At 32.3% G+C, this 24,610-nt stretch overlaps 4 protein-coding genes across 5 annotated transcripts in view; 3 read left to right on the top strand and 1 right to left on the bottom strand.

Annotated features, from left to right (window-relative positions):
• The first annotated feature begins 695 nt into the window (after window positions 1–695).
• LOC119632554 lies at window positions 696–3,666 on the top strand. The gene is made up of 4 exons (XM_038025510.1): window positions 696–774; window positions 855–1,685; window positions 1,748–2,680; window positions 2,745–3,666. The coding sequence occupies exons 1-4, from the start codon at window positions 696–698 to the stop codon at window positions 3,095–3,097; spliced, it is 2,196 nt and encodes a 731-aa protein (XP_037881438.1). The 3' UTR covers window positions 3,098–3,666.
• Window positions 3,667–4,046: 380 nt separating this feature from the next.
• On the bottom strand, window positions 4,047–5,348 carry LOC119632217 (multifunctional methyltransferase subunit TRM112-like protein). 2 transcript variants are annotated; one of them, XM_038025022.1, is made up of 4 exons: window positions 5,141–5,348; window positions 4,984–5,085; window positions 4,769–4,925; window positions 4,047–4,630 (listed from the first exon to the last, which is right to left on the bottom strand). In XM_038025022.1, the coding sequence occupies exons 1-4, from the start codon at window positions 5,216–5,218 to the stop codon at window positions 4,545–4,547; spliced, it is 423 nt and encodes a 140-aa protein (XP_037880950.1). In that variant the 5' UTR covers window positions 5,219–5,348; the 3' UTR covers window positions 4,047–4,544. The 2 variants fall into 2 exon arrangements, with proteins under 2 accessions (XP_037880950.1, XP_037880951.1); XM_038025023.1 differs by having other exon boundaries at window positions 4,539–4,925.
• A 1,743-nt stretch (window positions 5,349–7,091) lies between these two features.
• On the top strand, window positions 7,092–9,550 carry LOC119631496 (integrin-linked protein kinase). The gene is made up of 5 exons (XM_038023762.1): window positions 7,092–7,289; window positions 7,507–7,672; window positions 7,728–8,273; window positions 8,330–8,497; window positions 8,552–9,550. The coding sequence occupies exons 1-5, from the start codon at window positions 7,201–7,203 to the stop codon at window positions 8,927–8,929; spliced, it is 1,347 nt and encodes a 448-aa protein (XP_037879690.1). The 5' UTR covers window positions 7,092–7,200; the 3' UTR covers window positions 8,930–9,550.
• A 3,084-nt stretch (window positions 9,551–12,634) lies between these two features.
• LOC119644996 (ecdysone-induced protein 78C) overlaps window positions 12,635–24,610 on the top strand; it is a 78,977-nt gene continuing 67,001 nt past the window's right edge. Inside the window, exons 1-2 of the mRNA XM_038044740.1 lie at window positions 12,635–12,807; window positions 14,495–14,805. Coding sequence (XP_037900668.1) covers window positions 12,743–12,807; window positions 14,495–14,805 — 376 coding nt within the window. The 5' untranslated portion in view covers window positions 12,635–12,742. The remainder of the gene's footprint in view (window positions 12,808–14,494; window positions 14,806–24,610) is intronic.

Here is a 24,610-nt window from a genome sequence, read left to right as displayed (position 1 = left end):
CAAAATATACCGCTCATCTCTCTATGATGGGATGGGGATGAAAAGCTTTTCCTATTTTCATTATCATATTATCATTATTTTTCAGCAGTGTAGAAGAAGCTATTTGTGATATTTCCGCAGCAAATTGTAAGAAAGTTAATACACAGACATGCTGTACGTCCTTTAGCGACAGTGTGCCTAGATGAATCTATTATATGGTAAAGGATAGCCTGTATAATCGTGTAAAAGCTTGCAAGAATCCGCTTAGCAGAATATTTTTATCGAATAAGAATAAATGAAAAAAGCCGACGAAACCGCACAGCTATCTCAGTCAACATTATTAATAAAAAACCTGCGGATACAATTGATATTGCAAACCACAAGTTTATATATGAACCTAGACACACTACATAGCTTTTATTTGCTACGCTAACGAATAATTACTTATTTTAGTGTAATTAAAACCATTTTCCGTACATTAAGAAATAAATGCTAACCTTATACGTGATTATGAGATAAATAATACATTTTCCCCTTTTTTGTCGTTTTTCAGACTTTAGCGATAAAATTGTCTTTAACATAACCTGTTAATAGAAACAATTTATAGGGAAATAACTCACTATAAAAATATTCTGCCAAAGGCAATAAAATACCAAAAAAAAAAAATTGAAATTTGATTTTCAAGATAAGAAGAAAAGGAATTATTCGGAGACATAATGGGAGCTTACGTACAGAAACCGAGGATTAATAGAACATTGATATCTTTAAAAGTGGTAGTGTTCTTTGTTATAAGCGGTAAGTTTTATTACATTTCAATTTTTTTTTCCTTAGTGTATTCCTTCTAATCGCTTTTAACGATTGTCCCCCCACTCCAGGCATAACGGCTTTACACATTTTGCATGCTATTAAACCTTTACTCCTGGGTTTTAATTTCGAAGAATATCGCAAAATTAGTATTATAGCTCCATTCGTATCGATATTGGGCCCATTGATAGCCGGTCCTTTGGCTGATCGATTGGCGGCAAAAAATGCGAATAATTTTGGCCGTTGCCTACGCTTACTGACCGCAATATTTTTATTGATTGCTGCCATCATTTACGCTTGCCTGTTTGCGGTGCCCGAGGTGCAACGGGAAGAGGCTCGACGTCCACGGGTTAGTTTCGGTTGCGATGTCAATGGAGCGATAGTATTTCAAGAACGCTGCTCTGATGAGGACATGTGTCATCACGGAAAAGAGCGGCACGGTCGCATTGATCTCACCAATTGTACGTACGCCTGTCAGGATCCTACGAAATATGAGAACATGTATACGCCTTGGTTGGAGCATATACCCACACCATCTCCGTCTACCGAACATAGTTCAGAATTTGATTACGAAGATGATTCCGCGGGGGCAGTAACCGAAAGTTTAAGGGCTCGCCGTGCCGCTAAAACTTCGGAATCCTCCCTTGAATTCGGCGGTGAGTTGCTAAGCGCTGAAGTGCACTCGAGACCAAGCAGAGCAGTGAAATCTGCACCGTCCAAAGTGTATGTGGAGCCACCGCATTTATGTTTAGTAGAGAAGACGGCTAATGAGGAGCCAAAGGTAACTAACTGCCACGTCTACACAGACGATACCGATAGCATACTTGTGGACACTGTAATGAGAGAAGCTATAAATGACGGTAACGACACACATAGTGCTGGTTGGTGTAATTATCCATTGGGTACGTCTTTCATTTTAATATTGAAATTTTTCCTTTTTCTGAAGATACTTGCGAATTTTCAGATGGCTTCCAGTGTCAGGTGCCCTTACAGCAAGCCAATTACATGATACAGTTGAAGAATGGCAGTGATTGCAAACCAATGATCGAGTGCCAGGTGGTTAATCCTTACGATTACAAGGACAGCGTTTTGGCGCATAGTGAATGTGTAAAAATCACTGGTGATTTAGAGGCCACGCTTGGAGGTTACATGGCCATACGTATTTTGGGTGATATTTTCCCTATGGCTGCGTTAACGCTGTTAAACACTGCTATTGTTGTAGCAGTAAGGGAAACTTCTGAAGGACGTGGAGAAATTTGTCGTCAATATGCTTGGGGTGCGGTGGGATATGTTTTGCTCATTTCTCCTTTAGATGTATTCTTTTTCAATCAGGAATCCTGGGAAACGGCCGCTATGGTAGCCTTAATATTGGTTATCATTTGCTTTGTTTTGGCTGCCATCGTTTTACTTATTGCCTCCAATATGCCTTTAAGTCCTCCTGAATGGTGGTGGCACACCAAGACCGGTATGCTAGTATATCCCATGTCAGCCATACGTAAATATGGACCGGAAATATTTGTTCTATGCTTGGTTTGCCTTCTCTTTGGTACGTTCTGGAGTAGCATACACAGCTATCTGATGTGGACTTTTGCCGGGGCTTATGCCATACCGTTCGCCGCATTGCTCTTAGTAGTGGTGTTATTTTTAAATCTGGATAAATTTATTGAATATTGCGGTCATTCGAACATCTTTATTGCTGGATTTGCAGTCCTAGTTATACGTTTTACAGCACTAAGCTGCAAGGATGCCGTATGGTTTATTGTGCTGACCGAAGTCCTTGAACCGGTAGTCGTTGGGATTGTATGGATTACTATAATACTATATATGCGTCATGTAATGCCTCGTAAATTAACTGCCACTGGTCAAGCCATAGCCATTATAATGTTCTTTGGTTTAGGTGAGTTTAAAATGCAATTACGAAATGAAATAAATATAAAGTAAATCTTAATTTCCGTTTGCAGGAAAAGGCTTTGGTGCTTTGATTGGCCTGGTACGTGATGAAAAATATCCCGACATGCAAGCCGGCGTTTTACATGAAACTTTAGCCGTCTTAGCTTGTCTGATTGCTCTCATTTATTTTGTGATTTATAATTTAATACTGGCACCTCGATGCACCGCCAAACCGGTGACACATATTGACGACATGCTTACTGGATCGGCATCGCAAACTTTTGCAAACGGTGGCGGCGGTGGTGGTGGGGTAGGCAGTGCTGGTGCTCCTATTAACGGCACCGGAACCGGCAATGGAAGCAGTTACTCACCTTTACGCATTTACCACAATGAGCGCGGAAAGAAAGGACAATTCAGATACTAAGCTAAGACTCACACAAACACATACACATATACAAACACACGCGCACTTATTTAATGTCCTCTTTCGATTTTAACCCTCGCCAGCTAAAAAATGAATCACGAAAACATTAAAAAAATTTTTACCTACTCATCTAATTGCAGCAAATAAAAAGTATGCGGTGATCATATTTTTCAAAAAGGCAATTGCGAAATAATAATAATGGTTAAGGAGAGGTAACCTTGTCCGGGCATATACATTGCGATGCAAGCCATGAGCATTTTGATGAGTAGTTCACAGCGCGCATTTAACATTGAAATTCGATTAATAATTTCTGTGCGAACAAATCTGCCACAATTATGTATTTTAATTTCATAATGAAGTAGTGGGATGCATGCCAAAGCATACTTTCTATTTGTTATTACTCGCTAATTAACAGTGAAACTGAATAACAATATTTAAAGTTGTTTTATCTTAAGCTTGCTAAGCAGAGGAAGGGAATAATAAATGAGTACAGAACATTTAAATATAATCTTAAATTAAATGTAATTTAAATTAACTAATCAATTATTACAAATATAAGTTTTTTAATTTTAATATTATTATTTAAAATTTTTGTAATTACAAGCAATATTAAGTTGTGTTCTTTTTAAGTTTTTTTTTTTTTATTTTTACTTTGAAAAAAATAATTAAACTCTATATATAACATTCTTACACCCTTCCACTATAATAACAATGTATATATATATTTTTGTGTTCGAATCGAATCTGCCATATTTTTTCTTCTTTCAAAAAAAAAATGTTTTTTTTTCATATACCTTTTAGGGTTATTAACCATTTTGTTTTTTTCGTTTTTTAATTAATTAAAGTGTTACAAGCAAATTTTAATAGTATATACATATTATTATATATGCATATATAATTGTTTATTAAAGTAACTGCTATTAATGTGCATAAATTTAAAATTCAAGCAAAATTATGCTAAAATGATAAATAATTAAAATAAAGAAACGAAATTAATCAATAAATTACTTCTCCCCGATTTGGATTTTCTTTATCAACCTGTGTGTAAAGGACAAAAAGCTGAACTGCAAGCACAAAAATAATCAGCAAAAGTAAACTAGCCAATAGCTCATAATCATAATGTGAACGGCATTGATGGAATTTCGTAAAAGCGATCTTACAAACTTACGATAAGCAAATAAAATTCATTTGACATTCATTTCACTTGAATTTGAAACAATAATAGCTAAGATCGTGCAATATAACCAGGATGATTTAAAAGTCGTTTTAAAAGCTGTTATGTCCCTACATATCCATTTGGCTGATCGTTCACAACGTACTAAATGGAAAGATTCCATATTTTTTGATGACACAAGCTTATTTTAATACAGGGCCGCATTTTTACAAAAGCACATGAGGCTTTACAAGCTACACACGTCGTCGGGTCTTCTCTCCATTTGCTTTGTTTTTAGTAAACATGCATTTGGATAGCTTTTTTATTTGCCATTAGTTTGACAACGCAATCATTACTCTTATTCCGAAGACAAATAAAATCTAAAGAGATTATATTTTTCAAATTGTTTTTTCAATAAAAACTAATTATTATAACATTACTTAAGACTAAAATAATGATAAATTTCATACTACAGTACATTTAAACTTCATATTCATTTAAGAGCATATTTGGTATACCGTCAGTTATAGGAAATACACGTCCTGTCTCTGGACACTCCAACTGTCCTTCTATGATATCTATTTCCATCAGTAAATGATGCAATTTTTGTAAAAGTTCTGCATTTCCGGCTATGTTTACTGGTTGTTCAGCCGGTATGTCATCGGGTAAGTCAACCTTAATAAATGAAAAGGTGAATGATTATTATAATGTAATTTAATATTGAATAATCTACCGCCTGAGCTGCTAAATGTACAGTAGACCATTCCAGTTTAGGTAATAAACGTTCGATAAAAGCAGGGTTAAATTCAGACTCTACAACATCCTTTTTGGTTATCTGAAAGAATAAATCCTTAAAATTTCAAACTCGTACGAATTCTACAGCCACATACCGTTAACTTTAAAGGATAACCAACTTTCACACCTTTAATTGCTTTTGAAGTTAGAAAATTATAAGTACTTAATTTCATTTCAGTTAATTAATGCAATGCAATCGAAAATCTAAAAAAAACTATATTTTCGCACGTTGTTTGCCTATAGAAACAAGTAAACAAGCAAGCATAGTTGCCATCTCTTTGTTTTTGCAAGCCATCACTATATAACTTGACATTTCAAATCCATTTCTAGCAAAATCTTGAAGCTAGCATGAGAACGTTATCAATACTATAAGAACAAATCGTATAAGCTTAGAGAATTAGCTTTAGAAACATTGAAGTTTTATTTTTATTTTTTTTTTTTTTTTTGTAGAGAGCAATTTCTCCGACATAGTAAACGAATATTTTTCTTTGCTGTATTTCTTATAATGATCTATCAACAAAGATAAGCTTTTTGAAAAAAAATTTAATAAATTAATATTAAACTTCGTACACTTGAACGGCAGTATTATTTTTAAGCTTTCATAGAAAAAGTTGTTTATGCCTTAGGCTAATAAAAAATATTGTGCTGTGCCTAACTAGACAAAATATAGAAAATGACTAAAATGTTAAACAAAATGATTGTGTTGTGCGTGGCGAACGAAGTTTCAAAATAATCAATCAATTGATTGTGCATTTACATATAGATGGCGCAAAGTTATGAAAGTTGTGCGTGAGTGGCTTTTGACAAAGGTAGCAGGTAAGATTTTAGTCTTTGCGTTTACTAAAAAAATTTGATGGTAACAAGAAAGGAAAAATTAAATGAAATTATTTAAAATATAATCACATTTAAATTTTAAAGTAATATTGTTTCCTTTTCGTTTTTGTTTTACTTTAAAAAGTCACTTTTAAACAATTATCTGCCCTTATTAATTTTGTACTGCTTCATTAAAGTTTATGTACGTAAATAAACACTATCTAACCATATTGTTTTTCTTTAGCAAAGCCCATCGCATAACACAACCATTGCACTTAATATCTTTATTTCTGGTCATAGAGATGCCATACTCGTTGCCAGGTCTCCCAACCATATATATATATATATACCATATATAACAAACGTTACTATTTTCCATACCAATGTTAAGGTTTTGGATTAGATGGCTTATTAATTATTTTTATTTGAACAGAAAATTTTACTGGCCTATGCACTACCAATTATTATTAAGATCATGTTATCTTTACATTTACATTGATATTAATGTTAAAGTACTAATAATAACATTAAATAAATATTCCTAATATAAAACAAGTAAAAAAATTACGTTTTGCTGTGACCAAATTGTCTACTTTTTTAAGTAGAAAAGGTTTAAATTAACACGCAATAAACATAAATTAGATCAATAATTTTTGCATCTAAAATAAATTATCTTTATTTCGTTAAGGAGAAAGCGTAATCTTTTCATTTTTTTCTATTTGTATGAGTACACTAGAAGATGTACCAAATTCGAGAAAGTCTCGCTAACAGACGGCAAATTTGAAGTTTCATCTCGAAAACAGGTTAACACTGTTGTGTTAAACGTTTACTTTCTGCGCTAAAAGTGCTGACAATTAATTGTTAATAAATAAGAAGAAAATTATACAATCTTAAAGTTAAGTTAGATAACATATTAAACAATCTTAAAGTTAAATTAGATAACATATATAAAATAATTTAAGTAAAGAATGTTGTGACTGCATAGTGGTGATAATAACAAGCATCTACTTTCGGTGACAATTATGCGCTGTTACGGCCTTTTTCTTTGATGCGTTTGAAGTCAATCCAAAAATTGGAAATAATTTCATATATCTCTATAAGGTCATAATGTATCGAAAAGGATGCTAGTCAAACAAATGTTTCCTCTAATAATTGCAATTCGAAAGCAGCTTCTTATTGGCGAAAATTTTAATGTATTTTGGTAAAATATGGTAACACTAACACCTATAATTCTTAGTAGTCTACTCTGAAAGAACTAAACATTAGGCGGATGTTGTTTATATTTATTATTATTAAGATCTGGATTATTAGCTTGTGAAACTTTGTTGCTTTATAAAACAATATGGAAGATATTTTTCATTGGTGTCGCGAAGGCAATTCGATCCAAGTGCGTTTATGGCTGGATGAAACAGAACATGATATGAATTTAGGGTAAATGAGTGTTTTTGAGCCAAAAAAGTATCTAGAAAAATTTTCCTCCAAATATTGAATGACGTCATTGAGCTTTTTAAAGATCATGATGCGAGCAAAACACAAGGCTAGCAAATTTTTTTGATCTATAGAAAGGAGTCTGCAGAGAGATACCTTTTGAATTTATTGTAATTTTTACAGCGAACTGCTTTGAGCTCTTGTCTATCCTGTTTTTTAGAGATGATCATGGATTTAGTCCTCTTCATTGGTGTGCCAAGGAAGGACACTCTAAACTTGTTGAGACATTGCTACAGAGAGGAGCTCGTGTAAATGCCACCAATATGGGAGATGATATCCCTTTACATTTGGCGGCTGCTCATGGTCATCGAGATGTTGTACAAATGGTGAGACTGTTTTCATGATCGCTATAATAATTTGAAGCATTTCAAATTTTTTTAGCTACTGAAAGAACGTTCCGATGTCAATGCAGTTAATGAACATGGCAATACACCTTTGCATTATAGTTGTTTTTGGGGTTACGATATGATTTGCGAAGATTTAGTAAATGCTGGGGCTTTAGTAACGATTGCTAATAAAGACGATGATACGCCGTTGGATAAGGCCAAGCCTAGTTTAGCTAAACGTTTGGAAGATTTAGCTGAACGTAATGGTCAAGAGATGAAAAAAATAAGTTTTAAAGAACAAAGCTGGTTGGGTTTTAAGACACGATCACGTGATGCCACTCTATCACGGTTTAAAGGCATTAGTATGGGTGACCTTGATTTACATACGAAAATAGGGGTTACGCCTTCTGGGGAAACTTGGCGCGGTAGATGGCAGAAAAATGACGTTATAGCCAAAATACTGACAGTACGTCAGTGCTCGTCGCGAGTATCCAGGGATTTTAATGAAGAATTTCCAAAATTGAGAATATTTTCACATCCAAATATTTTGCCTATAATCGGAGCTTGTAATTCACCGCCAAATTTAATAACCATTAGCCAGGTAAAATAGTAATATTTTGAAAAGAAGCCTTACAGTGGAGAACGTTATGATTTCAGTATATGCCAAGGGGTTCGTTGTTTAATCTCCTGCATGCCGCTACTGGTGTAGTGGTAGATACTTCGCAAGCGGTTCGTTTTGCTTTAGATATAGCCAGAGGTATGGCTTATTTGCATTCTTTGGAACGAATTATACCCTCATATCATTTAAATAGTCATCATGTTATGGCAAGTTTCAGATAAGACTAAGTTTGCCGTTGTCTAACGTTTAGTTTCCTTTAGATTGATGAGGATCTAACAGCTCGCATTAATATGGGTGATGCAAAATTTTCTTTCCAAGAGAAAGGTCGAATTTATCAGCCAGCCTGGATGTCTCCGGAAGCACTTCAACGGAAACCATCTGAAAGAAATTGGGAAGCTTGTGATATGTGGAGTTTTGCCATATTATTGTGGGAATTGACTACACGAGAAATACCCTTTGCCGAATGGTCCCCTATGGAATGTGGCATGAAAGTAGCCTTGGAAGGTTTACGTGTTAAAATACCACCCGGCACTTCACCACATATGGTCAAACTAATTAACATCTGCATGAATGAGGATCCCGGCAAAAGGCCCAAATTTGATATGGTTGTACCGATATTAGAGAAAATGAAACGTTAGAAATAGATTTGCTTGTTCTGCCTGCCGAGATTCTATCAATTCTCTTGAAATTATGTGCCTTCATCTTTCAATAATATCGGATTTTTTATTGACTCTATAACATTCTATTTTTTTACAATATGCACAATCGTTTTTCTCTTATTTTTATTAACATTTTTCCAAGTGAAATGTTTTTGAATACTAAAGCATATTTTAACTCTTATTAAGTATTTATGAGCGTGTATGTAGATGTATTAAATGTTGTTTTTAATAAACGCTAATCGAATTAAATTGTAGTTATGAAATAATTTAAACTTATTTGGAAAACATATATAATAGGTATGTACAATACACATAAGAATTATATTGATTCTATTTTCTTCCTCTCCGAATGTTTTGCGGTGAAGTCAAATGGAGCGAAAATGCTGTCGCTACGGGTGATCTAATTTTTATTTTTAGATGATGGCTTACCACCGCCAGAGTCGACGTGATGTTGAAAGTCTTTTTTGTTTTTAACTTTGCCGTTATTGCATTTGCGGATATAAGGGAATCGAGATCAACGCTTAAATAAATCCTTTTCATATTCTTTTATTATTATGAATTGAATGAGGGTAAAAATCATCTGAATGCTACGAATAAACCGATAAATATAATAAATGTCAAATAACAATGAATGATTTTTTCAACAAGTCAAATAATTGTGTGATAAGCTTTTAGAGCACTTTACAACGCTGCATAGGCAATATACACAAAATTTTTTAAAAGCTTCATCCGAATTAATATTATGTTGAAAGCTGTTTGTAACGCTATGCAAAATCATGCAAAGTATTTAAAAGCTTTGGCCCTGACCCAATTTAAAATCTTAATAAATAAGTGACAGAAAGGGTGAACACAAGCTTAAGGGTCGAAAGCAAAGAGAAAACGGAAAAGCTAGCAAATTGTACGAAGGAGAGAGACAAAGAGAGTAAGTCAATTAAGGAGAGAAACGTTGGAATTCGAAAAAAAGGACAACACCTGCGTGTTAAATAAAATATGTAAACGTTAATCTACTTTAGTTTCAACGTTATAAATGATCGTTATATATATATAAAAATATATATATAATATTTAGTTAATCATCTAAAAGTAGGTCGATAAATAATATTCTGGCTTCAGTTATCGACACATCATTGAAATTTTTCGCTGTTGTTAAATTTCGAATTGATATTTGTTAACAGTTAGATGAGATCTTTGAAGTTATTCGAGTTTTTAAAATACATTCGTGTGCAAATCTTGATGATTTCTGCAGTTGACATGAGTTATAAAGTAAATGATAAAATCAATAAATGTCCGTCCTTCAGTGACTCATAATAATATTAAGCCGAAAATAATTTCTCTTTGTGTCACTTCGCTTAAACTAGGGAAATGTACTTGCAATACTTGCTGTAATATGGCTTTGCGTTAATTTAATTATTTAATTAATCCTCTTTACCTGCGAAACAGTTTCATTAAATTAAAACTCAATATAAAAAAGCTAAACTTAGTAGCTTCGTAACCTAATTGATGGTTATTGGTCAATCATGAAATGAAAAAACCAATATAAAACTTCCACATAATTTAGTCCTCGTAACTTGCCTATTAATCTTAAAATTTTGTGCAAAATATTTAGAGGCTATCGAAAACTTAATTGCAAGGGTATATCTGAATCATCGGGCTATCTTGCGTGCGAATATCGTATATGTATGCAAGTTACTGAAAAATTTCGATCTCAAGGCGATTATCACTTATCTCTTGTTAAATTTGATTTATTTTATTTTTTGTTTTTATTTGGGAACCTATGATAATTCCAGGAAACAAGCAAATCCTTAAAAGATTTTATTCGTAAAGATTAAATCTAAATAGGTCCATAATTTGTCAATAAGTTCATTATAGGGTAGGAGGATAAGCTATATAATCTCACACTTAGTTATTTCATTTAAGTTTTGTGCTTGGTTTTTTTTTTTTTTTTTTTGCTTTATTTTTCGATTAATTTTAGGATAATTTTTTAATAGATTCTCCATGATTTCCTTCTCATATTTATATTAGTCAGAGCTTCTCATCATTCAGTTTGTCTATATAAATTTATATAGAATTTCAAGCATTTTTTTGTCGATGCCGTGAGCTAAAAATATATAGACTATTACCTTTTTGCATTAACAAAACTATAACCGATGACTTTTAAATTCAGCTCTCGCTCTTCCTTTCAAATTCTCTCTCTATCTCTTTAGCAAAAAAAAAAAAAAAAAAACTATTTCATATTGCAGTAGTGTGTAACAAAGCAGAGCAGAGTAGAGTAGAGCATACTCATGCATGCCTTTTTCGTATTATATATATATATATATATATATATATATGAATAATGTTGTTTTTCGTTTTGTTCTTTAAGGGGATGCTTTACCCTATAAAGTGTTGTTATTGTTTTAATAATCTAACTACTAATATATTATAATTTTAATAAGAATATATGTATGAGAGAAAAACAGTTTGCCAAACTCAAATGGGCCCGTCGTGCTATGAATTGAGACGAGTGTAAAGATTGTTATGCTTGGAAAAGGAAATAAAAATAAATATTACAAAAAATTCTTTTCTTAAACTCAAATACGCTAAAAAGTGAATAATATAATAAAAAAATTTTAAATTTTCCAAAAAAAAAAAAAAAGAAATAAAAAGAAAAAGAGAAACAATAACGTTGTTTTGAGAATAATTGTATTACAAAAAAAAATGTAAGAAAATTTATCAACTAAATCAAGTGTGCAAGTTGGTTGTGTGGTTAATAAAACTGAAAGGAACCTTTTACGGTTTTGTTATTTATTTATTTATTTATTTTTTTCATATTTAAAAGTAATTTGAAATATCGATAAATGTTAAGGAAACTTTTCCTTTTTAGCTTAAAGTGTAAGCAAGCGTTCCTTTGCTATTACTTCCCTTAGGATTTATAGCATTGTTGTTGTTATCGTTGTTGCTCTGGCTGCACGATGTAATTGAGACCCGGCAACACTCAAAGAGAAAACAACATCACCAACAACACAACGACAACAACAAGAATAATTTCATATTTTCCAGTCGGCGGCCACCGGCTCAAAGACAACAAACCTATTTGATTTCGGCTTTAAAGTAGCAACAGCAATCGCAGCTGCATAAAATTTCTATGCGATTTCACAAGCGTGCAAAAAGTGGTGCATTTCAGTGCGAAAAAAGCTTTGCATTAAAGTATCAGTGACAGCGGAGGGGAACGAGAGAGTATAAAAATAAAAAAAAAAAAAGTGAATCAAATGCGGTCATATTAAAGCTGTATATGTGTGTCTATGTGAGCGCGTGTATATGCTTGTTTATGTTGATATACGAACAGCGGAATAGAAACCGGGTGAAATATTAAATTAACAGAGATATTAAAAACAAAAAACAAAAAAAATAGAAAAAAAAATGAAAAATATAAATAAATAAATAAAATGTGTTATAAAATATTTTATTAACGGAAACGGAAGTGTGACACAAAATTCCTTTAAAAAATTAAAATTAAAGCTTTTTTATTCCTATAACTATTTAAAGCTTAGCGCAGCAGCTGTATTCGCGTGCTTGCATATCATATAAGTTTTAATAACGAAAATAAAAAATATATATAAAAAATTAAAACAAAAAAAAAAAAAAACAAAAGTTAAATAAAATAGAAGAAATTAATAAAAGATAAGAATATAAACAGCAAAAAAAGTTAAAATTGCATTTTGATCAATTAAAAAATTCGTTAAACGAAACAATTTAAATGTATTTAAATTGCATTATTAATTCAGTGCCAGCCCCAATGAGGGCAGGCGACTCATGGAGTATTCAAGAACATCAGCATTAAATAGTGCGTCAGAAACAACAATTGCAGATAATGAAAGGTAATCAAAAATGCCATGTTTCCACGCTTTCGTGAGCACTTATTTTAAAGTCGCAACGAATCGCAAAAGCTTCTGGGCCATGATTATTATAAACGATATATGGGATGTGTCTCTTCTAAACTTATAAACTCATTTCGTATTGGAAATAAAGAAAAGTTATATAGCTATATTTTTAAACTTTAAATCAATTCAATTAATAGAAAAAATGTTGAGTTTTTTTATTTAATAGTAAGTCTCTGCAGTAAGCAGAAAGCATTCATTACACCAATGGCTCAAGATGCTGCGATTAAAAATGCGGCGAAAAATATATTGGTCAAGGAATTGAGTTATGGCAATAAGTTTTTTTGCCGCACGACTACTGAAATATACAATTTACGCCTAATCGCTATTATCCCTGTCACTCGATATTTTGCATATAGTATAAAAAGAAAATAATTTTTTTTTTTCCCGAATCTACTTTGATGACAACAAGACTTTTTATTTTTTGATTTCGTTTTCATTTTTTTAGTTTTTTTAAAGATATGAAATGTGAAAGGATTAAATCGATTACGTTGACTCTTGTACCCTACAGCACTATATTAAGTTTGTGCGTATGTATGTAACATGTAGAAAGGTTTGAGATAGATACACATTTTATATGCGTATATAAACATATGATATAATAACATATGTAATTCCTGCATAGCCGTAGGTTGTCTGTCTATCCGTCTTATGTTTGCCCAACATATACAACACATTTTCGGATATATTCGTGATGGTATCTCTTACACCAACTTATTTTGTCCCAACGACGAAGGCTATTGAAAATGATTCGGATAAGACCACTTCCTTGACCACTTCCCACATAACGCCTTATTTTGAAAATTCATTATAAGAATAACTGTACGGTGTTCTTGGGCTACCAATGAAGAGCATATGTGCTCAAAATTTCAGTTTTCATCTTAATATTGAAGCTCAGCAATCAAAGACAAATATGCTTAAACTGGCTGGGAGTTTTATGCCAATTAACAATACATGAAGTTTCTATTTACTTTTGTGCTTATGCGGGGTTAAGAAATGGAAATTTAAAAAAATTTTGCTTGTGAACCATGCGATAAAGTTGCAAACATCACAACCCATGCACTTTTTATGCATTACTCTTATGTAACATAATTGGTTGTTTTTTTTTCTTAATCCCGTTTTATATAAATCAGGTTATTAGAGTGTTTAACTTAACGTATCAAAGGCAATGTTTCGAAGGATTTTCAAATCCATAGCAATGCGATCGTTATGAGTGTCAGATGAAATTCCAAAGTATCGGCACTGGCTTCTTAGATCAAATAAATGCGATTAACCAGCGCTCAGGTTGAAAGGTGATAGAATGCAATGACAAATAAATCTTTTTATACTTCACCTTCTTGAACTAATTGCCGTGAATGGTCAGCAATTAATAGCTTCTGATGTGCTAAAAACCATTCCATGAAAAGAAGAAACCTTCGCTGAAATTTTGTAACACGAATTCTTCGCTTCATAATTCGCTTATGAAAAGTTGTCTTGCGGACTTTCTTGTGATTTCTATTGTACGTAAAAAAAAGAGATCTTAATTTTCAGAGTTAATTCTTAAGTTTTTTTTAACATTTTCTGCATTTTGCAGGTCTTGTGTTTATGTTCGTCCATTTTTCTTATTCTTTATTGCCTTTTCTTTCAGAGTAACTTCTTCCACATTTTTGAACGTTTATAAATTGCCGCAAACCGATGTCGAAGTGTTTACTGAATTGACAGCGGCATCATTAACAAAAGCAACCACAATTTTAACAACAATTGCTACTGTAACAGCATCAACGTCAGGTGCCGCTTTAACAAACGGTATATCATCGTCATCATCATCATCATTATCATCGGCTTCGCCCTCATTGACTCCGCCTACACCAATTAGTCCGCATTCATCATCGGAGGCACCGCAAAGTCCCGACGGACATGCATCAATAAGCTCCACAACATCTAGTGAAAATACAATAGGTAAGTGTTTGTATTCCTTTGGAGTAAATATCAAATAAGTTATTTTGTATTATTGAGAAATAGCTTCAAATATTATGAGCCTAATAATGATAACACTGACGATAAACTTCGTTTCAAATATGTCAATTTTTTAATCAAATTTATTAGGCGCCGATTGAATAAATGAAATGAATTAACAAAAAAAAAAAAACAATTTAACACTTTTTACAGCGCTTTTTCCAGAAATGTAACTATAAAATATATATATACACACACATACTGGTACATATGATATATACAGCCAGGAAGGTGTAAATAGCTCATAGTTCATTTAAAAAAAAAAAAAACCCAAAAAGTAAGTAATTAAAAGGAAGTAAGTAAGAAAGTTAATTTCGGTCGTGACCGATTCTTTTATACCCATTACCGTTACCCTAACAAGGACAACAAGAGTAAAAGAACTAAATTTTTATGCTCTATAATGTGGAGTGGGTGCGGCTGATTTTTTCTATTTTCAAAATAAAAATTTTTGCCGCAAAGGCGTGTAGGCGTTATAGGCGTGTCCTTGGAAAAGTTTAAGGCACTTCCTAATTCTTTTGCACGTTAAATAGAAAATATTTTTGTGAACGGGAGAATGTTTACCACAGGTACTATACAGTTACGCAGACGGACCGACGGACAAATGAATGGACGGACATGTTTAGGTGCACCTGAAATTTGAAACTGTCCAAGCATTTATATACTTTATGGGGTTGTTAAAGCTTTTTTTTTATGCCTTATAAAGGTATTGAGAAAAAATTAAACTTTGATACACGATAATATTGGGTAGGCGTGGTAAGCTTTTTCTTATATTTGTGCAGGTACTACAACATCGGCCATAGGATACGCGTTCAAATTTTTGTATACATATCTGCTACAATTTATGAGGAATGAGCAAAAAATCAAATTTTTTCTCCTTTCAAAAAAACAGAGGTGTCCTCAGTGTATGTGGCGCTGTAGTTGTGTTTTTCGACCGATTTGATCTATTTTCAATACCAACCTACGCGCAAGAACTTCCAATGTGTCTGCTAAGCTTGAAGCCGATAGATTCATTTTTGCGATCGGCAGAATATTTACAACAGACATTACACAGACGGACAGACACACAGGCGTTTAGACGAACAAATCGTTATAGAATTTCATGCTGACCAAGAATATATGTCCTTTCTGGTGCCTCTCATGCTTCCTACTGTGCCTTGCAAAAGTATTGACGTGTTTATACCTTCATACCTCGGTGATAGGTATAAAAATGCATGCAGTAGAACAAATCGCAAGCATAAAAATTCTCTATTTGAAAAAAAATTAAGATACACTATAATAATTGTTAAAATTAGTTGTTTTCCTTTACTACTTACGTCCTATTTTGTTATACGTTTTCGGCTCTAAGTTCTCACACATCCTTTACGGTTTGGAATACCAAAGCTTCTTCAAACATACGTCATATTCAGACTAAATGAATTTTGAAACTGTGTACTTTCCATTCTAAAACTATAATATCCCTTTGCGAAAGCTAATCGTTCATAGTTCTTGACGAACTTGTCATAATTTTGCTGGAATAGAGGAAAGTATACATGGCCTCGGCTCCATTGGATTTTTTGAAACATCTAATTATCATATATACATCATTTACTCATTTTGTTATTTGTGTCGTTATAATGAACTCTTCTTTGTGGCAGGTAAAAAACACTGCAGGGCTTTAAACAGTGCGCTTGATCCATTCTTTCTGCACTCTTGCACAGCTCTTTTAATTCGTATCTCGTCAGTCAGATATATACCTCTCTAGTAATGTGGACGCTGGCGTATATGCAAAAAAGCTTCTTTCTAGCCATCGATCCAAGAATTTGGACATCATTTAAATGTCTTTTTACTGATTTATCCGATCAGCCCATAGGTGTTGATAATAGGAGAAGCGTTTTTTTTTTTGCTACCTTGTGATAGCCTAGAACACTTGCGATACAAGAATGTATTAATTTTGTGCCGATGTATGGAAGACACAGGGAATTTAAGATAGACCCACCTTTTACTCTACTAATCGATTCAAGATTACTTTCTGAATCAATTTAAACTTGTCTGGTCGTCTTCTATTTTTGTGTTCATTCTACGCAAGGCGCGTATATTTGAGATATTTCCATGAAATTTGGTGTATCCACGTGTTTTGGTGTAAGGGGGAATAGAGTTGAAAATGTTTTGAATCAAACCATTTTTTCGACTACATTGATCCATATAACGCTTTACTTTGAAAGGTCATTATATGAATAACTTTTTGCTAACGTAAGTGAATCGTGGCCCATACGTTATATTTGTTAATAAAGGGGACATTTTCGGGAAATAAAAGCCTTTCGTTGTATTGTATAATGTGATAAAAAATAAATATATATTTTTTATCATTAAGTTCTGCTTAAAAATTTGCACTATTTATGTGCCTATGGCTGTATTGTCTACATCGCTTCCTAGTTTTCACTTTACAACTTTTCATGAACTAAGCCACAGCTGTGAAATTCTTTTCATTTTTCTTACAAGAAATCGTTCTTTTTAATACACTTTACTACTGTTATCATTATATATATATATATATATTGTGGTATGTTTGCTTTACAGTGTGTGCGTGTCTTTATATACATATATAACTATGAATAAGAGTTTGTATATGTGTGCGCTATAAATTTACTATAATCATCATATCTATACACAAGCACAAGCACATGCGCAATTTGAACGTTTGGCATGATCGCGAAGCAACATTGCTGGCCATGACGTTTGCGGAAAATAAGTCATTGAACTTTAAAATGCTTTTGTTTTATATGCTACATGGAAAACTATTAATGCTAAGACGGTCGGATAGTTTGTAGGGCGGATTGAAGGCAACGGGACTTAATGAATTTAAAGAAAATCAACTCATTTGCATCCATACCACCAGCTAAATATACTGAACAGTGTTTTATAATTATTTCCGCCTCATCCCTAATACATTTTTTTTACATAGACAATTAAGCTGAAATTTGCCGATTAAATCTGATCTGTATTCTGATAAACTGTTTGAAACATTGGCTATAGTCAATGTTTTGAATTCATAAGGCATTCTTAGAGAATCTTCACGCGAATCTAAACGCGAATACATTCAACTCTGAAAGTCATTTATCAGTTATCAGCGTATAGATCGATATCGAAGCGTGCCTTACAAGTTTACAAGAAAATCTATTACAAATTTTAATTCTGTAATTTTTCCTTTTTAACTTGCAAAAGTTTTCGTAAGTTTTTTGTCCGTCAGTCTTAATTCTTACATATTTGAATTGGCGAATTTAATTAGCAGGACTCACTAAATCACATGTAGAGTTAAAATACAATTTTGTGTGCGTGTGTGCGTGTGTATGTGTGTGTGTGTGTGTGTGTGCCGCATATGAAATCAGAGTGCTTGTAGATTACCACACTTACATCTGTGCGGTAACAATTTGATGGAAACGGACTTGAAAAGGGTAAGTGTACTAAGAAGCCTGTCACTGCTAAATAGAAGAGTTTCTGATATTTACGATTGCAAAAAAAAAGAAGGAAAAAAAAAAAAACAGAAATTATCTAAAACAAAAGCAAACAAAATAGAAACGCTTATCCCTTCAATCTTATGGATAATGTACGACACTAATAAAAGCATAATAATTCGAGTAATTTACTATTGCACAATCAACCGAATCGATCCGCAGCCCCTTTAAAGCCCTATATCACTTGTGCAATATCACTACCATACATGTACATGCATATACATCTATATATTTATATATATATATATATATATATATATATATATATATATCTGTATAAATAACAAATAAACCAATGTACTCTAGACGAACATTCTCTTCCTGGTTCAAGCAACAAATACAAATACTTTTACGTATCCAAATAGAGTGTTACGTGTTACTTGCATACATATGCATATATGTATTTAAGTACGTTTACTGTAGACACATTTCTACGCCTGCATTTGTGTTTGTAGTTGAATTTGTGTTTAGCTTGATATTCGCAATATATTCACACTCACTCAAGCTTAAGAAAAATAAAAGAATAAAAAAAAAAAAAAGAGGGAAAGCATATAAAGATTTATTTTGTTCATGTGTTGTTATGATGACGTTATGTGTTATATTGTGTTGTACGGTGTTGACTGGACGGTTTGACTCTTGGTGTTGGTGTGTAAAGTGGGCGGTACAGGCTTATATGTTGTGCTGTGCTTCATAACATATATATGTATATAAAAATATATTTGTTAGTTATTTTTCGCTTTCCGCATAATAATTTTTCTATTTTTCATGTTATTAGTAATGATAATAATATTCGTGATTATGAGGAAGACGATGATGATGATGATCATTATTTTCCTGGTTTTTAAAACATTTTCATTTTGTTTTTTTGTTTTTTTTTTTTTTTTTTTTTTTTTTTTTTTGAACAATTTTTCCAAGATTTTAGTTTCCTTTGAATGCGGTATTTCTTGTAAAAACACACAGAAACCACACACTTTTCTTGATCATTGACTTTTTGCGATTTTCTTCTCCTTCTTTGCTAAACCAGTTACATAACAAGGAGAGAGTATATATATATATATATATATATATATATATATATGCTTATGTGTGAATATTTGTTATTATTCTTCATACACACTCGCGTATAATATTGCATTTACAATAGCTGTAAAACTAGAAAGCTTTTGTACTGTTAGACGGAGAGTGAGAGCTCTCTGTTCTTAGAACAGCGTAGTTAACGGTCATTAACCCTCATTATAAATATGTATAATTTAAAAAAAAAAAAAAAAAAAAAAAAAAATTAACGGTCTGCAACGGTTTTACACGCGAAAATTTATTGAAAGATTCTCCTATCAAATTATTGATCTAGTTAAAGAACGAACATGAAATACTTACTTACTATGTATCTTAATTACTTTCGTTTATAATGATTATTGTTGTTGTACTATATTATATATTATCTATACATACATATACATACATATATATATATATATATATATATATATATATTATTCATTTTCTCTTCATTTTTTAATCGTTGTTGTTGCTGTTATTGTTATTGTTGTTGACTTTAAATATACCCACATACTTGACATTATCTTGTAAAATGTCAAAGTACTTTGTAAAGAAAAACTCTTCCTGTTTGCTTGTCGTCGTTTTTATTATTGTATATTTGTACTTCTGTTTGTCTTTCTTCTTTTTTGTATTTGATTTTTGAGAGTACTTGCCGCCTCTCTCTTTTTTTTTTCTCTCTCTGTGGCTTATATTATTATCTAATATACACATTCATGCATACATTTAATTTTGTTGTATTATTCTCTGCAAATTATTACTTAATACAAATACAAGTAAAAGATTCACTGTTTTTGTTGTGCATATAGATATGTACGGTAGTGTTCAGTGTCATCTACCGATAGTAACGGTTCTCATTCCTTTGCAAGAGTGTAAGAACTAAAGTGAAAGAGTTCTTTCACTATTTATTATTGCTTCATAAAAATATGGGTCATTCGTTGAAATTGCTATACTTAAATTAAGTAAAAATTTCAATTCAAATAACTTTTATAAAACTCTATTATAAATGAGAAAGAAGACAGAGAGGCAGACACAGACTGAGGGTGAGGGATGTTGGGAGCTTGGTGGATGGAAGGAGGGCGGAGGAGGGGGGGGGGGGTGGCAGAAAGTAAAGATGATAAGAAAATTGTGGTGTGTGTGTGTGTAAATCTCAGTAGGAACACGTTCGTCCATAATATCGGCTTAAGATTTCTTAAATTCTCTTCCACATCACAGTACTCCGCTTTGATGACTTGTAAATATAACACATATATATATATATATATATATATATATATATACAGTCTATGGGGCAGAAAGAAAACATGAAAAGAAAATTGTAGAGTGTGTGTGTATGTGTGTGCGTGCAAATTAAATCTCAGTAGGAAGACGTTCGTCCACAACATCTTAGACTTCTCAGACTTTTTAAATCCTCTTTCACATCAGAGAACAACAAAAAGTGCCGATATGAAGACTTATAATTATAGCATATATATATATATATATATATATATATATATATATATATATATATACTCTTTGCAAAGTGTCTGTCTGACTATCAAATATAAATGGTCTCTTGGAAAGCAATTTCAAGGCAAGGTATTATTCCTATTTTGTTTATGAAGTTGATAGATCCGCAAAAGGCTCATAATACTTGAAAACTCAGAACAATAAAAAATTATTTAGATTTTCATCAGATATCGTTCGGAAATCTAGTCCGAAAAGTTACTCAGACAATGCGAACGTGCACGATAGAAATATTGATCATCTTATTAACAAAAATACTTAAATTTGAGATATCCCGAGACACGGCTTGGAGAATTGCTTTTCTGCAAGATACATTTTCTCTTTTCTTTCATACGTCATCTAAGCAAAGAAGAAGAAAAAATATGGTTGACTGCTTAAGAAAACTTGTATCAAATACAAGAGTATTTGTTTAATTAAACAAAGAATCAAGTGATCGATCCTGAAGATCAAGATGTAATTGATATATTATCCGTTGTATGGAGATAAAAGTCTGATGTCGCTAAACTATGCGATGTTGACGGGCTTTTTGCATTTCTCTGATATGATATATGTTGGCGAAAATCGGTTGTAAAAGTGGAATTGTATCTCTGTGTGTATGTGTGGGCGCTTAAATGAAATGAAATCGACACATACGACATACGCAACAATTCATGAATTGTTGTGACCCATTCAGTCATTTTGAGCGAATTTTTTCTCATTCAAATTCGGTCTTGTATGACCGATGTTGGTAGAGTTTGCATTTTATCAATCTTAACTTTAAGTTGATACTAAACAAAAAGAAAAAAAAAAACTAGAGAAAAATATAATTGAAGTAAACTTGGAGGATCTTCTCCTTTCAATTAAGAAATTTTACTTCACTTACGAGAACTAATATATCAGACCATGCAAATAACGTAAAATAATTTTACTAAAACTGGCATCGAAAGTAGTTATGTAGAGCCAGCTTAGCTTTTAATTCATGTGAAATGTCATGTTATTCATCTTACATATACAGATCGAATGTAATTGACGGTGCGTCGTGTTTTACGAAGAAGGCTTTCTCTCTAGCCATCGTAAATATTGATGCCGTGACAAAGTACCAATGAACAAATGAAGCTATTGAAGAGATTTGTCAAAAACGAATCCATGATTCTAAGGGATGCATGGGGATGAAAATCCGTATATCTTTCATATTTAGGGGCGACATTAAAAGTGTTCCTTTAAAAAAATAAAAAAAACCAATTGCATCCCAGGTTATAATAAGGAAGGCTGATAATAAGGATATGATATTTGTTTTTTTTCGAAGCTATTGGTGGGATTTGTTAAAAAGGAAGCCATGATTCTAAGGGACGTGTGGAAATGAAAATCCGTATATTTTTCATATTTAGGGGGGAAATTAAAAATGTTTATTAAAAAAGAAAAAGAAAAAACAGATGTTATATCCCTATTATCAGCCTGGCATCCAATCGTTTTTTTTTTTTTTTTTTTTTTTTTTTTTTGGAAGAAAGAAAGCTTTTGTGTTTATGTCACGATTAATTGATATTTAAACGTAGTTTGAAAGCTTTTGAAAAAGACAGTGTCAAGGAAATACCCATAACTAAATAACGTATAAAGCATGTCGTTGATCTTGTTACTTGAAGATAGTTTCTATGTGTGTTAACGTAAGTGTGTGTATGTGTTTGTGAGTAAAGAAAAAAAAATTGTTCCTTTTTTCTTTACTTAAGACAGATAATGCACTACTACTAATATACTAATAAACGTTCTAGTTGCGCCTGAAAGAAATTGAAAATATATTCTCTATGAAAATTTCGCTCGCATACTCGCATAAATGAACACGCACGCACAGATACACAGAAACACGAAATATACAGTAACAATGACATATGAGCTCTTCTCTGCCTTAAGAATATCAACAACTTCAAGCACAAATGCAATATGTATGCATGTATATATGTATGCATGTATGTGTGTATGTTTGTATGTATGTATGTATATATGTATGCATGTATATGCATGTATATGTGTATGTCAATATACACATATTGCATACATATGCTTAAGAAAAAGTGCTTTATGTGCATATAGTAGAGATGTTGTTTAAAAAAAACCGAATGTGCTTCGTTAGTGTATTATTATTGCTTTTATATTGTTCTTGTTGTTGTTGTTGTTGTTGTTGGAGATTTTCCCAAGTGCATATTCTTCGCATGCACATATGTGTGTATGTAAATACTATTGGTTGTTAGTGTATTGGTTGAAAACGTATGTTTTTCCTTGCTGTTGCTTTCTTTATAGTTTGCTTGCTGTTAGATTTTCTCTATTTGAATTTTTACTTTCTTGCATAGAATTGCAAAAAGATTAGAACAAAAAGGACAGAGTAGGAGAAAACAACACACTAGAGGAGCGGCACAAGAGCAACACACTCAGCAATGGCACAACAACAATGACAACAACAGTACAAATCAGCAGCAGTAGAGGAAGAACAAAAAAATTGTATCGAGACAGTCTTGCGATAGAACTAACTGAACTGACTATAACTATATATATATATATATATATATATATACAATATATTTCATGTGTATATATTATGTGTTAGATATATATATTTTATTATATATATATTTATATATGTATGTATGTATGTATGCATGCATGTATGTATGTATGTATGTATGTATGTATGTATGTATGTATGTATGTATGTATGTATATATGTATGTATATATATGTGTATGGATGCCCATGACCACCACAATAATGTTGTCTATGTGTTGGCGTCGACAACACAACGTTAACCGAAACAACAACCAAGCAGCCACAGCCAGGCAGCCAGCCAGCCAGTCAGCCAACCAACCAACGAACCATCTATCTATCTATTCTATCCATCCCGTCTAGGCCTCACTTGTGCTGTTTTAGTGCTCTTGTACTTTTGTGCCATTTGCGAGTTCTAACTTCGAGCTGTTGTGTGTATAGCAGGGAGTTGTTGTTGAGTTCTTAATACGCTTCAAAGGTTCTTCTTTAGTACGATCGGGATTTTTATGTTGTGTGCTCATTTGAAGCGCTTTAACATTTTTTTTCGTCTACTTCTGTCTTCTTTTTAGCTGAAAACGTTTGCGTTTTACGTTCGTTATATATTGTATTAGTTGATTATAAAAATTTGTGATCGCGTCGTGTGATCGGTTAAAAAGAAAAAAAAAAAAATTAACGAAAGATATAAAGGAATAAACAACAAAAATAAAAAAATAATAAATGGCAAAATATCATTAGTGATCAATCCTTTAAATCAACTTAACTTTCTAATGGACTTTCCTTTAAAATGAAAATCTTTTAACGATAATTGTACTGCAAGAAACGTTTTATGTTTATTCTCGTACTCTTCACACACATATATATATATATATATATATATATGTATATATATTTATATCTATATATATATTTACTGCGTTGGTGTTGACGGTTAATTCTTTCTTTTTTTTTTATTTTTTTTATTTTTTTGGTAATCCTGTCTTTGAACCTATTTACGCAAGTTCCAGCAACTTTGGTGGTGGTTAAATCGGTGCTTGTATTTTGTGTGATCATTGTCTCTCTTTGGATATACAACGTGACACCCATATACACGCACACACATACACCTATAAGCGCCCTCAAACCAATTACTGAAATCAAACACGGAAGTGAATTTTATTTACAAATTTAAATATAAACAAATATAT

This window comes from Glossina fuscipes, unplaced genomic scaffold, assembly GCF_014805625.2.
Source record: "Glossina fuscipes isolate IAEA_lab_2018 unplaced genomic scaffold, Yale_Gfus_2 1, whole genome shotgun sequence".
NCBI lineage: Eukaryota > Metazoa > Arthropoda > Insecta > Diptera > Glossinidae > Glossina > Glossina fuscipes.
This window is presented reverse-complemented; position numbering and strand designations above follow the sequence as displayed.

Coding starts and splice junctions, on each gene's coding strand:
- LOC119632554 (XM_038025510.1), top strand. CDS start 696: ATGGGAGCTTACGTACAGAAACCGAGGATTAATAGAACATTGATATCT. Junction 775..854: donor AGTGTTCTTTGTTATAAGCG/GTAAGTTTTATT, acceptor CCCCCACTCCAG/GCATAACGGCTTTACACATT. Junction 1,686..1,747: donor TTGGTGTAATTATCCATTGG/GTACGTCTTTCA, acceptor GCGAATTTTCAG/ATGGCTTCCAGTGTCAGGTG.
- LOC119632217 (XM_038025022.1), bottom strand. CDS start 5,218: ATGAAATTAAGTACTTATAATTTTCTAACTTCAAAAGCAATTAAAGGT. Junction 4,926..4,983: donor TACATTTAGCAGCTCAGGCG/GTAGATTATTCA, acceptor TCATTTATTAAG/GTTGACTTACCCGATGACAT. Junction 4,631..4,768: donor TGTATTTCCTATAACTGACG/GTATACCAAATA, acceptor TAATCTCTTTAG/ATTTTATTTGTCTTCGGAAT.
- LOC119631496 (XM_038023762.1), top strand. CDS start 7,201: ATGGAAGATATTTTTCATTGGTGTCGCGAAGGCAATTCGATCCAAGTG. Junction 7,673..7,727: donor ATCGAGATGTTGTACAAATG/GTGAGACTGTTT, acceptor AAATTTTTTTAG/CTACTGAAAGAACGTTCCGA. Junction 8,498..8,551: donor TAAATAGTCATCATGTTATG/GCAAGTTTCAGA, acceptor AGTTTCCTTTAG/ATTGATGAGGATCTAACAGC.